The sequence below is a fragment of the Salvelinus alpinus genome, chromosome 3 (assembly GCF_045679555.1).
Source record: "Salvelinus alpinus chromosome 3, SLU_Salpinus.1, whole genome shotgun sequence".
Lineage (NCBI taxonomy): Eukaryota > Metazoa > Chordata > Actinopteri > Salmoniformes > Salmonidae > Salvelinus > Salvelinus alpinus.
In genome coordinates, this window is record NC_092088.1 from 22,030,085 (window position 1) to 22,044,225 (window position 14,141).

General features: G+C 44.6%; 1 protein-coding gene across 5 annotated transcripts in view; it reads right to left on the reverse strand.

The window, feature by feature from the left end:
* The window catches only part of LOC139570287 (PH and SEC7 domain-containing protein 1-like), an 82,675-nt gene that overhangs the window by 34,174 nt on the left and 34,360 nt on the right, over positions 1-14,141 (reverse strand). For all 5 annotated transcript variants that reach the window (XR_011674042.1, XM_071392045.1, XM_071392046.1 and 2 more), the window contains 4 exons: positions 13,235-13,315; positions 12,793-12,905; positions 12,644-12,702; positions 10,193-10,282 (listed from right to left, as the gene is read on the reverse strand). Coding sequence is in view for 4 of the 5 variants with exons in the window: in XM_071392045.1 (XP_071248146.1) it covers positions 10,193-10,282; positions 12,644-12,702; positions 12,793-12,905; positions 13,235-13,315 (343 nt within the window). In the remaining variant the exon portion in view is untranslated. The remainder of the gene's footprint in view (positions 1-10,192; positions 10,283-12,643; positions 12,703-12,792; positions 12,906-13,234; positions 13,316-14,141) is intronic.

Genomic DNA, 14,141 nt, shown 5'->3' on the forward strand with positions numbered 1-14,141 from the left:
GATACTGTGAGAAAGAGAGATACTGTGAGAAAGAGAGAGAGAGTGTGAGAAAGAGAGAGATACTGTGAGAAAGAGAGAGATACTGTGAGAGAGAGGTAGTGTGAGAAAGAGAGAGATACTGTGAGAGAGAGGTAGTGCGAGAAAGAGAGAGATAGTGTGAGAAAGAGAGAGATACTGTGAGAGAGAGGTAGTGTGAGAAAGAGAGAGATACTGTGAGAAAGAGAGAGAGAGTGTGAGAAAGAGAGAGAGAGTGTGAGAAAGAGAGATACTGTGAGAGAGAGGTAGTGTGAGAAAGAGAGAGATACTGTGAGAAAGAGAGAGTTAGTGTGATGTTAGAGGTAGAGATTGAAGAGAAGAGCAGCACACAGGTTTGCCTCCTCCGGGGGCACTGCTATTTCATACCGCTGAAAATAAAACACTTTGAACCTCAAGAAAAAGGGAGGGAGGGAGGAGAGGAGAGGGAGGAGGTGAATGAGAGCAGGCAAAGAGTGAGAGGGTGGCATGGTGGGGGTGCTGTGGTGCTACACTGAAAACAGAATCAACAGAGAGAGAGAGATCAAGAGAGAGAGAGACCAAGAGAAAGGCCGAGAGAGAGAGGCCGAGAGAGCCCGAGAGAGAGAGCCCGAGAGATTTAGACTGAGAGACCATAATAGAGAAATTAGGAGGAATGGCGTGTGTCTGTCTGTCTGTCTGTCTGTCTGTCTGTCTGTCTGTCTGTCTGTCTGTGGACATGTTTTCCTACCTTATCAAGACCACAATGTCCTGACAAGTCACCACAATGTCCTGACAAGTCACCAGAATGTCCTGACACGGTAGGAAAACAAGAAATAAGGACTTTTTTCATGTCCTGAATTTGTTAAAATGCTATTTCAGGCTTAAAGTGGAACTGACAGTGTTTTACCTACTTTGCAGATATGAAACAAACAATCATAGGATCAGTCAAAAATATCAAACTCCCAGTTTATGCTACAAAACCAACTTTATAATAGCTTTTAAAAATAGGTTATATTTGACTCAAAATCCCATGACGTTTGCTGGCATTGCTGGCAGAATAGATGGATACAGTTCAATGCATGATTAATATAATTCACCGATACATTTCTTGGTAGTCCAAAACATATTGCTGTCAGGTTGTAAATAAAAGCTGTCCTGATACATTGTTTGCTTCCTCCATCCATTCGGGGTGCACTGTTTCAGCTTTGATGACTCAATATTTTGAACAAAAACGACTGTAATTAAGGCTGGGAATGTCAATACAATCAAACTAGCAAGGGCAATGATCACAAGCCAGTCATAACGTGAGTAATAGACTAGCGCACATGTGTCACATGTCAAACACAAGGCGTTACACATTTCTATCCGGCCACGCAATGATTTGGGTTGTCAATCCATACCGGCCGCGTTGCGCTGCCAACGTGCTGCACGACTAGGAAAGGCGCAATTTGGGTGATGCTGATCGTGGAGAAAATGGCAGAAACTGAGGTCTTGTTTTAGTGAGTCGAGTGAAGCTAATAGCACAGACAGTGAGAATGAGTGGGTTACAGTGGTGAAGAAAGAGGGAAACAGGAGAAGTAACGCTGTGGTGGAGGAAACCACTGGACTCGTTTGTAGTCGGAGTGAGGGGTTTTGGATCAAAGTGTGGAGTTGGTGAGAGTCACAAATAGTGGTCTTATTTCGATTTTTTGGCGTGTCTGCAGAGCAGAAGAAGTGTGTTTTAAGACTCAAAAAGATATCGGAGTGGAATGTTTCCTGTATGGATTTTCGCAGCAGGTCGCCTATCAAGGGGGTTATTTCTGGAGTGGCGCAGGAAATAAAGGCAGAGGATATTACTGAAAACATCGATGGAGTGGTTGGTGCACGTCGACTGACCTGTATGGTGGACGGAGAAAATAAATGACTTCATCCATGCTACTGTTCTTTGATGAAGAGTCTCTCCCTTCTCAAATAAAGTTACGATTCATGAGATACCCTGTAAGAGCTTTTGTGCACGGGCCCCTTCAGTGTCATTAATGTAAAAGATTTGGTCATGTGTCAAGTGTGTGCAGGAGGGAAGAGTATCGTACGCCAGATGAAGTGAAATGCTGCAACTGTGGAGGTGAACATGCGCCTGAATTCCTGGAGTGCCCTGTTAGTGTGAAGGAGAATGAGGTGGCAAGGTTAAGGAGTGTCCAGCGTGTCTCCTATCTGGAGGTGGTGAGAAGATTGGAAGGAACGACTGGCGAGGATGAAACAATGGTAGTAGAGCCACCACGACCAGTGAAGGGTTCTCATCAATCGAGGGATAGTGAAATGCTACCTGTTGAAAAGGTGGACTTTGTATTATTTATTGAAATGGTCATAAACTACAAGCGGAGAAGAAGTCTAAGAAAATTGGAATCATTGTGAATGCCGCTGAACGTTTTTGGGGTCTTTGTGATTTCACAGTCGAGGCCGTGCAAGAAATCCTGTCAGTGAATGTACCGCCATCACAGGCCCCTGAGCGTGTGTAGGGATGTATTTTGGAGTGGACTGGGATTGAAGAAGTGGGATGGGTTTTCTTAGTTGAGATGGGTTTTCTTAGTTGACGTGTTTTATTTTGTATGATGTCGTTTTCCCCCTTTCTCGCAATGTTTTTTTTGTTTTATCCAGCTGGGGGCGGTAACGCACCATTAACATTGGATGCCAACCGCCATTAAACCCCACCGAAGAAGAACGTGCTGCACACCAAACGGCAGTGCATTGCCACTCACACAACACTCCTCACTGACCAACAGGAGCCAGCCCATCATCACTAATGGCACTGAACAAATCTTCTACCCGACTGAAAGTTTAAAAATGTATCAAATCAAATTGTATTGGTCACATACACATGGTTAGCAGATGTTAATGCGAGTGTAGCAAAATGCTTGTGCTTCTAGTTCCGACAGTGCAGTAATATCTAACAAGTAATCTAACAAATTCACAACGACTACCTTATACACACAAATGTAAAGGGATGAATAAGAATATGTACATATAAATATATGGATGAGTGATGGCCGTGCGGCATAGGCAAGATGCAGCAGTTGATATATAATACAGTATATACATATGAGATGAGTAATGTAGGATATGTAGATATTATTAAAGTGGCGTTATTTAAAGTGACTAGTGATACCTTTATAAAATCAATTTATTACATTTATTAAATTGGCAAGAGATTTGATGTCTGTATGTTGGCAGCAGCCACTCAATGTTAGTGATGGCTGTTTAACAGTCTGATGGTCTTGAGATAGAAGCTGTCTCTTTTCGGTCTCTTGGTCCCAGCTTTGATGCACCTGTACTGACCTCGCCTTCTGGATGATAGAGAGGTGAACAGGCAGTGGCTCGGGTGGTTGATGTCCTTGATAATCTTTTTGGCCTTCCTGTGACATTGGGTGCTGTAGGTGTCCTGGAGGGCAGGTAGTTTGCCCCCGGTGATGCATTGTGCAGACCTCACTACCCTCTGGAGAGCCTTATGGTTGTGTGCGGATCAGTTGCCGTACCAGGCGGCGATACAGCCCGACAGGATGCTCTCAATTGTGCATCTGTAAAAGTTTGTGAGTGTTTTAGGTGACACGCCAAATTTCTTCAGCCTCCTGGGGTTGAAGAGGCATTGTTGTGCCTTCTTCACCACGCTGTCTGTGTGGGTGGACCATTTCCGTTTGTCCGTGACGTGTACACCGAGGAACTTCTCCACTACTGTCCTGTCAATGTGGATGGGGGATGCTCCCTCTGCTGTTTCCTGAAGTCCAGGATCATCTCCTGTGTTTTGTTGATGTTGAGTGAGAGGTTATTTTCCTGACACCACACTCTAAGGGCCCTCACCTCCTCCCTGTAGCCCTCACCTCCTCCCTGTAGAAATGTCAGGACCCAGTTGCACAGGAAAGGGTCAAGACCCAGGGTCTCAAGCTTAATGACGAGTTTGGAGGGTACTATGGTGTTAAATGCTGAGTTGTAGTCAATGAACAGCATTCTTACATAGGTGTTCCTCTTGTCCAGATGGGATAGGGCACTGTGCAGTGTGATGGCGATTGCGTCGTCTGTGGACCTATTGGGGCGGTATGCAAATTGGAGTGGGTCTAGGGTGACAGGTAGGGTGTAGGTGATATAATCCTTGACTAGTCTCTCAAACCACTTCATGATGACAGAAGTGAGTGCTACGGGCGAATATGTCCGTAAACACACCAGTTAGCTGGTCTGCGCATGCTCTGAGGACGCGGCTAGGGATGCTATCTGGGCCGGCAGCCTTGCGAGGGTTAACATGTTTAAATGTTTTACTCATGTTGGCCACGGTGAAGGAGAGCCCACAGGCTTTGGTAGCAGGCCGTGTCAGTGGCACTGTATTGTCCTCAAAGCGAGCAAAGAAGTTGTTTAATTTGTCTGGGAGCAAGACGTCAATGTCCGCGACGGGGCTGGTTTTCTTTTTGTAATCCGTGATTGACTGTAGACCCTGCCACATACGTCTCGTGTTTGAGCCGTTGCATTGCGACTCTACTTTGTCTCTATACTGCCGCTTTGCTTGTTTAATTGCCTTGTGGAGGGAATAGCTACACTGTTTGTATTCGGTCATGTTTCCAGTCGCCTTGCCATGATTAAAAGCAGTGGTTCGTGCTTTCAGTTTTGCACGAATGCTGCCATCAATCCACTGTTTCTGGTTAGGGAAGGTTTTAATAGTCACAGTGGGTACAACATCACTGATGCACTTGCTAATAAACTCGCTCACCGAGTCAGCGTATACGTCAATGTTATTGTCTGAGGCTACCCGGAACATATCCCAGTCCACGTGATCGAAGCAATCTTGAAGCGTGGAATCCCATTGGTTAGACCAGTGTTGGATAGACCTGAGCACGGGCTGGGAGCTACAAAATGGAGTCATGGTCAGATTTACCGAAGAGAGGTCGGGGGAGGGCTTTGCATGCATCGCGGAAGTTAGAGTAGCAATGGTCCAGAATGCTACCAGCCCGTGTCGCGCATTTGATATGCTGATAGAATTTAGGAAGCCTTGTTCTCAGATTAGCTTTGTTAAAATCCAGTTTCCAGTTTACATAGAGTCCAGTGAAGTTATTTCAGGGCCGTCGAGGTATCTGCTTGGGGGGGGAATATACACGGCTGTGAGTATAATCAAAGTGAATTCTCTTGGTAGATAATGCGGTCGGCATTTGATTGTAAGGAATTCTAGGTCAGGTGAACAAAACGACTTGAGTTCCTGTATGTTGTCTTGATCACACCATGAATCGTTAATCATAAGGCATACACCCCTGCCCTTCTTCTTACCAGAGAGTTGTTTGTTTCTGTAGGTGCGATGCGTGAAGAAACCGGGTGGCTGTACTGACTCTGATAACGTATCCCGAGTGAGCCATGTTTCCGTGAAACAGAGAATGTTACAATCTCTGATGTCTCTCTGGAAGGCAACTCGTCCCCTAACTTCGTCCACCTTGTTGTCTAGAGATTGGACATTGGCGAGTAATATGCTCAGAAGCGTTGGATGGTGTGCTCACCTTCTAAGTCTGACCAGTAGGCCGCTTGGTCTGCCTCTCCTGCGACGACCACGTTGTTTTGGATCGGTCTCTGGGATAAGATCCCATGTCCAGGGTGGAGGTCCGAACAAAGGATCTGCTTCAGGAAAGTCGTATTCCTGGCCGTAATGTTGGTAAGTTGACGTCGCTTTTATATCCAATAGTTTCTCCCGGCTGTATGTAATAACACTTGAGATTTTCTGGGCTAACAATGTAAGAAATAATACATAAAAAAACAAATTACTGCATAGTTTCCTAAGGACCTGAAGCGAGGCGACCATCTCTGTCGGCTAAATGTCTATGCCAAGTTTAGGTTCCAACAGGTCATTGCTGTAGCCTGCAGAAAATGATTGTCAAAAAGTTATAAGATAAAGGATTCACACCCGGCGAAAAATCCCTCCTAAAGGACAATAGACACACAAGCGAGGGTAAATTAGTCAACAGTGAGCTGGCATCGTGAATTCAACTTCTTTCGTGTGTCCCGTTTACAGTGCGCAGCGGAGGGAAAGACATGCCACAGTCCTAGCTAGGCTACTAAAATGTTGCAGTCTGGCTTCGGTTTTTAAAGTTTGATCATGAATGACCAAAAAACTAAACCTGCAACAAAACACCATGCAAATGAGAAACATGTAGGCCTATTACAGCAACATTTGATCAGTAGCCTAGGCTGGCTACTCAACTACAAGACATTTTGAGTCCACCATACAGCAATATTGCTGTATGGTGGAGCCTAACGTTAGCTAGCTAGCTTTTAGGAGGATGTCATGCCATGTCATTTAAGGAGTGGGTGAGTGATAGACTTTCCCCCCTACAGCTAGAGATGCAGGTGTCATTTGGTTAGCTAGCAAGAAAAATGAATCGCTTTGCTAGCTAGCTAGCTATGCTGAACTTGAACAACTGTTATCCAAAGTTAGCATATCTCTTAGTTGTCAATCAAATGTATTTGTCATTGATCGAATGGGAGGGCAGGCAAGTTCCCATTCAGTTGTAAAAACGTGCATGCACTGGCAGGCATGCTGCAGAACGATGAGCAGGCTACTATTACTATCATTTATCAGTGCAATTTCAACTAGCTGAAAAAGTTTGACAGGGTTTATCTCATGTTCCCTTGTTAGATTTTAGCTCATCTCGTTCTGACTAGCATGAGCTAGTTGTTGATCGTGTTGTTGTTGATGTGCATAGGCAACTGAAGGAGAGATAGCCTGCCTTTTCATGATTGTTTGATCAATAGTACTGCAAAGTTCCCAAATGTAAGAGGACTCCCACGGTATTTACATATTTGCAGAAATCCATTCAGGTGTATTTTGGAGCTTTTGGCGAATGTGTTCTAATGATCTAAAGTTGTGCTGTTGCTACTGCCTGTAAACACACAGTCCAGTTCAAAGTGATGGATGGCAGGTCCATGTGGCAAATGGATTATTTGCATTTAGGCCTACTGTAGCTCTCATTGGCTATGGCGCACCGGTCTGCGTAGACTCCATTCCTGGACAATACATTTTTTTATTCGGTTTTATGTATTGCAGTGTCTACTAATTGTCCAAATGCACAGCCGCTTTCCCATTCTATATTGCTATAGAATTTTCACAAATGTCTTACTATATGTCATTCCCAAACCTATGAATTTATGAAAATGTGAAAATGACCATATCTAAGTGATCGCTTAAAAAAATATAGATATTATTCCTGGGTGTGTTTATGATCAGAGATCAAAGATTCCATGTTACTAAACCGCTGTCAGTTCCACTTTAAGAGTTAGGTTAGGGTTAGGAGTTAGGTTAGGGTTAGGAGTTAGGTTAGGGTTAGGAGTTAGGTTAGGGTTAGGAGTTAGGTTAGGGTTAGGAGTTAGGTTAGGAGTTAGGAGTTAGGTTAGGGTTAGGAGTTAGGAGTTAGGTTAGGGTTAGTAGTTAGGTTAGAGTTAGGTTAGGGCTAGGAGTTAGGTTAGGGTTAGGAGTTAGGGTTAGGGGTAATAGGATTTAAATGGAAATAAAATGTTTACTCCCCCAAAAATCCAGAAAATGTATGTGTGTGTGAGTGTGAGTGTGAGTGTGAGTGTGAGTGTGAGTGTGTGTGTGTGTGTGTGTGTGTGTGTGTGTGTGTGTGTGTGTGTGTGTGAGAGAGAGAGAGAGAGAGCCCCTCTACTTTGAGTACTTTAGTGGGGATGCCAGGCTCAGGTTGGCCCAAGTATGAGACACAGATCAGTTTGTGTTTGAGTGTACGTGCGTGTGCATACATGTGCGCCCACTTGTGTGTGTGTGTGTATGTATTGTAACATTATTATGATAATGGGTGACCAGGGAATACACACCAGAGATAGAAGGGAAATGGGAAAGCAGGAAAAGGAGGGAAGGAAATGAAGGATATGAAGCAGATTATCGGGAACAACATGACAGTCATTTAGTCAGAATGAAATGCTATTGGGATAAACTAGGAGGGGATTGGGGCAGCGAGGAGAACAAGGAGTGGGAGAGAAAGAGAGAAAACGAGAGATAGAAAGTGGTGTCATGACGTTGGCCTCTTTGGCTATAGCAAGCCCCATCCCCCTCTCCCTGCCTCTCCTTGCCTCCCCCTTGCCTCCTTCAACTAGGCTGCTGTGGTTAGAGGTCGTAAATTCCTGAGGAGAAGGCCCTGCCACATGGCCACACAGTATAAGAGGCAGGGTAAATTTTCATAGAGAACAAAGGAATTTCTTCCACCTCACAGAACTTGAGGTACGAACAAATTTCATGTTCCGGAGAAAGTATAAAAGATCGGTGAAGAATCCAGCTACGAACTGGTCCATTTGTTACAATTTGGGGAAGCTCATGGGAGACGGTGTGGCCACATTACCATAACACTGTTTATATAATAGCCTCAGATATGAGGTTTACATCTAATTGTTGTATAAGATGAATGGGTGAGTATGATACTGTTTGTAAAATTGTGTAATATGATTTTGGACTGTTTAATGAAGGTAAATCCAATTCCCTTTTGATTTGAACTAAATCAGAGGACCGTCCCTGAGCCCAGTTAGGGTCAGGCATCCTGGGACAGCCCCTTTTCTGCAATTCCGAATAAAACCCAACTTTGAGAAATTATCACCAGACCATGTTTTTCTCCATTAGGAGGGGACGAAGGTTGCAGACCATTGCTGAATCTTTTAACCATACCACGTGGTTAAACTCTTAGACTATCGATACCGCAGAATAAGAACAAGTCTTTGATATTAATTACTAGTCTGCAGCTAGGAATTCGGTATCATTGAACGCGAAGAACGACAACCGCCGAAACATCCATTCTACAACAACACGAATGAATGTCACTCTGAACTATCCACTCTAACCACGACAGAGAGAGAGAGAGAGAGAGAGAGAGAGAGAGAGAGAGAGAGAGAGAGAGAGAGAGAGGACAGAAACTCTCCAACAGAAACTAACTTTTCAACAGCGATCAAGACGACACACTGAGCGTAAATATATATATTGATTGTAATTGTTCCCGAATGAGTGAGCGTTCATGTGCAAAGGATTAGTATTTCAATTGTTATAATTATCAACTTTGTAGTGTCTCATCTCCGTTGACCCCCACTTCCCCTTTTGTCCACCAAGCCGCGATACCGGTTTAGCCCACTAGGGCACATTCTCCTATAATTTCTTGTAACCATATTTACTTTGTTTGTTTGTTTATGCATTTCTGTGAATTACTTAGTTAGTAATAAATAAATGATTTAAGACAATTGATGTATGGATGACTCATAGTGAAGACTGGGTTCGTGCAGATAACCAACATTTTACGACGTTTGGAATGAGACTAACGTGAGGTAAAATAAATAATGAATTAATCTATTGATCAGATATGAAAATATCTGAAAGGTTATATTGGGAAATTATAACTTTGTAATCTGAATATTTTCCTTGGTGCCCCGACTTCCTAGTTAATTACAGTTACATGATTATTCAGTTTAATCGCGTAATACTAATTACAGAGAATCTTTGATAAAACTAAGTATTCAATTTAATGATAGTAAAGACACGACAGTGGGCAGGGAAAACATTTGGAGAGTTAGAGAAAGAGGGAGAGAGAGGGAGAGAGAGGGAGTGGGAGGAGAGCATGATTTAAAACACACTTCCTAGATATATATACAGTGCATTAATAAAACAGCCTCTCTCTCTCTCTCTCTCTCTCTCTCTCTCTCTCTCTCTCTCTCACACCTTAAAGATGTACCATGGCAGGGGAGCTGATGCTATCCTGACTTAATAACAGCAAAGCCTGTCATTTTTAGAATTCATATTCCTTCATTTCTGGGTGATAAATATTGCCCGGTTCCCTCTTCCCCTCACATGTAATATAGATACACCATTACAACGTGTTGACTTACGCGGTGAGGGAGCGCTTTGCAGACAACACGAATCAAACGCATCATCATTAGCCACGTCAACGGCAGGCAACCCCACTGATTTAGCTCATCTGGCATCCGCTGGTGTGCCTGTGGGCTCCCAATGAATGGCCCCAGATGGGCCTAACCCCATTATGCTGCCCACAACAGGGAGAAAGAAGCTAATAGCATAATCTAATACTGTCCGATCTCGAGCACAGATTCACCAGAGGGAAGGTACAGTACGTCTTCTCCTGGTCTGCGAGACAACACAACAATTAGTGTGTGTATGTGTGTTTTTATAGCAATGTACAGTACAGTGACTCACCTTCAGCAAGTCTTTGGGAAAGTCGTGACCCTCATTCAGACCCTCCAGGTTGTCAATGAACTGTGTGCAGGACATCCTTTTGCCAATGTTCTGAAAAACATGACACACAGTACTTACTCTATGCTATTAGTCTCTCTAGACCATGGATGGGCAACTTTTGAACTCGTAATCAGGGGCCTCAGTGACTCGCTGGTCTGCATACCCACATCCATACCCAAACATGGTAGAGACCTAGCCTAAGTTACATTTTACAGCTAATTTCCTGCCATTTTAAACTACGTTTCGATAACTGGCTAAACTAACTACCAATCTAAAAAATTGTCAGCTGACATGGCTCATTGAGTGACTGTCAGTGACTGACATAACAAGAGAACAACTGCTGATGCATAACCACATTTAGAAATTTGACCTGGTGTATTCTACTATTGTAACTCATAGTAGAATATCGTCAGGTACCCATCCCTGCTCTAGACAGATGGGTTTTCTCCCACAATGTACCAATGTTCCAGCATACATGTCTGTCCTCAAACCAACGTCAGTTTGGCAGAGAGGAAAGGGCGGAGTTGGATGCCGGAAAATCCGTCCAGAGCCCTGCCGTAAACATCTCCGGTAGCTAGCTAGATATTTTCAATGAGTGTGCTTCGCAAGTGAGTAGTTTGCATGCGCCATGATGTTAGCTTTACCAGCTTAAAACCACTGACAGGCTGGGGCTAAAATTTGCCTAGCTATCCGCGTCTATATTGTGTGTCCGCCTCTGGCATGTTTCCGAGGGGATTATCTTTAAGCCCCGCCTAGCCAAACTTGTGATTTGTTAGACCTAGCGCTATTGCCCTATCTCTGAGATTTCCGAGACTACTATGCTATAAATGAATATAATCTTTAAAAAGCATCACCAACATCAGTCATCTAAAATATTCGAGGCACAGATTGTCTAATTCATCTGTCCTTCTGCAGCTCTTTGACAAACTATTATATTAGAATTCCTCTCTGAAGGATGTTATGGGGAGAAATGACTTTCAGGGTCCTCATCCAATTGATTTAATCTAGCTGATGAGCTGAGAGTTTTCAGAAGGAGATTGTTTAAAGGACGTCACGCTGCTTGCTTAGCGAGTACCGCTTTCTCCTGATTGGGCTCACACCGAGGCTCGAACGCATGACCTCTGCCTCGCAAACAAACGTGGCCGCCCTCCTGAAGCGTCTTACTCAGTCACACCGCGGAAAAGCTCCTTTGCAGCGCAAGGGGAGACACTTCATGCTGAGGAGTGAGTTTTCACAGAGCCCCATCTGCTACTATTGCATTCTGGGAATATTGCTGAAAAGAGATAGTGAGTGAAGATAAAGACGAAGAAGATGCGGGGGACTATGATGATGATGATGATCAGGATGACGCCATTGATGACGATGATGATTTTGAAGAAGAGGAAGATAATGACATTGGTGACGATGATGAATGATGATGATCTCCCGGGTGGCGCAGTGGTCTAGGGCACTGCATCGCAGTGCTAGCTGCGCCACCAGAGTCTCTGGGTTCGCGCCCAGGCTGGGCTGGGTTCGCGCCCAGGCTCTGTCGCAGCCGGCCGCAACCGGGAGATCCGTGGGGCGACGCACAATTGGCATAGCGTCGTCCGGGTTAGGGAGGGTTTGGCCGGTAGGGAGGGTTTGGCCGGTAGGGATATCCTTGTCTCAGTATGTAAAAATGTAATAAAATGTATGCACTCTACTGTAAGTCGCTCTGGATAAGAGCGTCTGCTCTTGGCCGGTAGGGATATCCTTGTCTCAGTATGTAAAAAAATAATAATAATGTAATAAAATGTATGCACTCTACTGTAAGTCGCTCTGGATAAGAGCGTCTGCTAAATGACTAAAATGTAAATGTAATGATGGTGATGAAGCACAGAACTATACCAGCCAGGCATCTCTCAATCCCCCCTTCCCCTGAGAGAGTGGGTTTCTCATCAAGCCAGCTCTAGCCCCTTCAACCAGACCTGAATATTTCCATTTAATATAAACGGTTTTGACTAAACTACCTGTAGTCATCTGTAGAGGCTGCACATCACACCATGCAGCAATAGATGGCCTAGATTTAGAGTTATACTGGAATCAGTCTACAGTTTGATATGGACTGGATTTTATGATAGTGTAGAGCACATTGTAATCAGGAGGCTGGTCCCAGATCAGCTTTCGATAAGTCGGGGGCTTATTTCCCAAAGCTATCACTATACTGAGTAAGTGGAGCGTGGGGGGGAATGGATCTCTGAAAAGTGTCGCTACACTGAACTCTACCGTGAACTTAATGACATTTGTATCCCTAACACACACACACACACACACACACACACACACACACACACACACACACACACACACACACACACACACACACACACACACACACACACACACACACACACACACACACACACACACACACACACACACAACTCGACTTACATGGCCATGCAGGTCTGTGTTTAGCAGCATCAGGGCACAGGTCAAGGTATGAACACCATCTGGATAAGGAGGAAACATGTCAATCTATTACCATGACGACTGAGCTGTGCTATTTCTATAGTAGAAATGAGACAGTGGCGTCCTCTTACCCTCAGAGGGTATGAGTTTTGGGTTACAGTGCAGGTATCTCCTGGAGAAGTGAGACAGCACCCGCTCCCTCTCCTGAGTCTCTCCCATCAGGGAAAACTGTTTGAGTAAGGCTCTGGAACACACAGACACACACATTGAGCAGAAGCACAGTGCTTCTCAACCCCAATCCAGTATCCAGTTTCTCTAGTATCCTAAAGGGTGGCAAATGTTGGTTCCAGCCCAGCGGTAACGCACCTCATTACGCACCTGTCCACCTCATTCAATGACTTAATTAATCACTAAGCCCTTGATTAATTGAATCAGGAGCATTTTTTTCTGGGCTAGAAACACTAGTCTGGCATATTAGGCTACATTCCCTCAGCCTGCCACCAGAGAGCAGTATTACCATCTACTAACCAGTGGCTGGCTAGTTGAACAAGTCAGTCAGTTTGAACCTCTCACCTCAGAGCCTGGTCCACATTAAGACCTGTGAAGTTAAAGAAGTGTAGATACTCCTCTGCAACCTTATGACTGAAGTCATTGCTGGGGAGAGAGAGAGAAACATAGAGAAATAAATAGAGAGAGACAGGAAAAGAGAGAGAAAGAGAAAGAGAGGGAAAGAGAGAAAGAGGGAGAGGGAGAGAGAACAACGTGTTAATCAGATGCTGGCTTTCCCAGCTCAAACACACAAGGCCATTCAGCCTCCCAGTCACTGCCAGTCACACAGCACAGTTGGTTTGTGTCCTTGAGACGAAGACTTAGGGCCAAAAAATTTGATTCCCAGAGTGCATCTGTCAGAGAGGAGGAATCTCTTTTCATCCTAAATTCCTTTTCATCAGACAGATGGACGGACGGATGGATGTGCAGAAAGACGGATGTGCAGAAAGATGGACGGACAGACAGACATACAGACAGACAGCTTTTCATTGGGTATGATCATTGTAAGAGTTTAAGATGCGCCCCCGCCCCAACGTGACATCTTTGGACTAACTCCCCTTATAATAACACTCGGTTTGAAACTTTGATTCCCAGGGTGAATCTGTCAGACAGAAGGAATATCTTTTCATCCCAAATTCCTTTTCACCAAACAGACGGACGAAGGTACAGACGAAGGTACAGACGGACGGACGGACGGACGGACGGACGGACGGACGGACAGACAGACAGACAGACAGACAGACAGACAGACAGACAGACAGACAGACAGACAGACAGACAGACAGACAGACAGACAGACAGACAGACAGACAGACAGACAGACAGACAGGCCAAAGAGACAGACAGACAGACTTATCCAAGAGCACAACCGCGGAGGAAAACCAAGGGGTCAGACAAGGTCCAGACCAGGATTAGTATAGCAGAGAGCGAG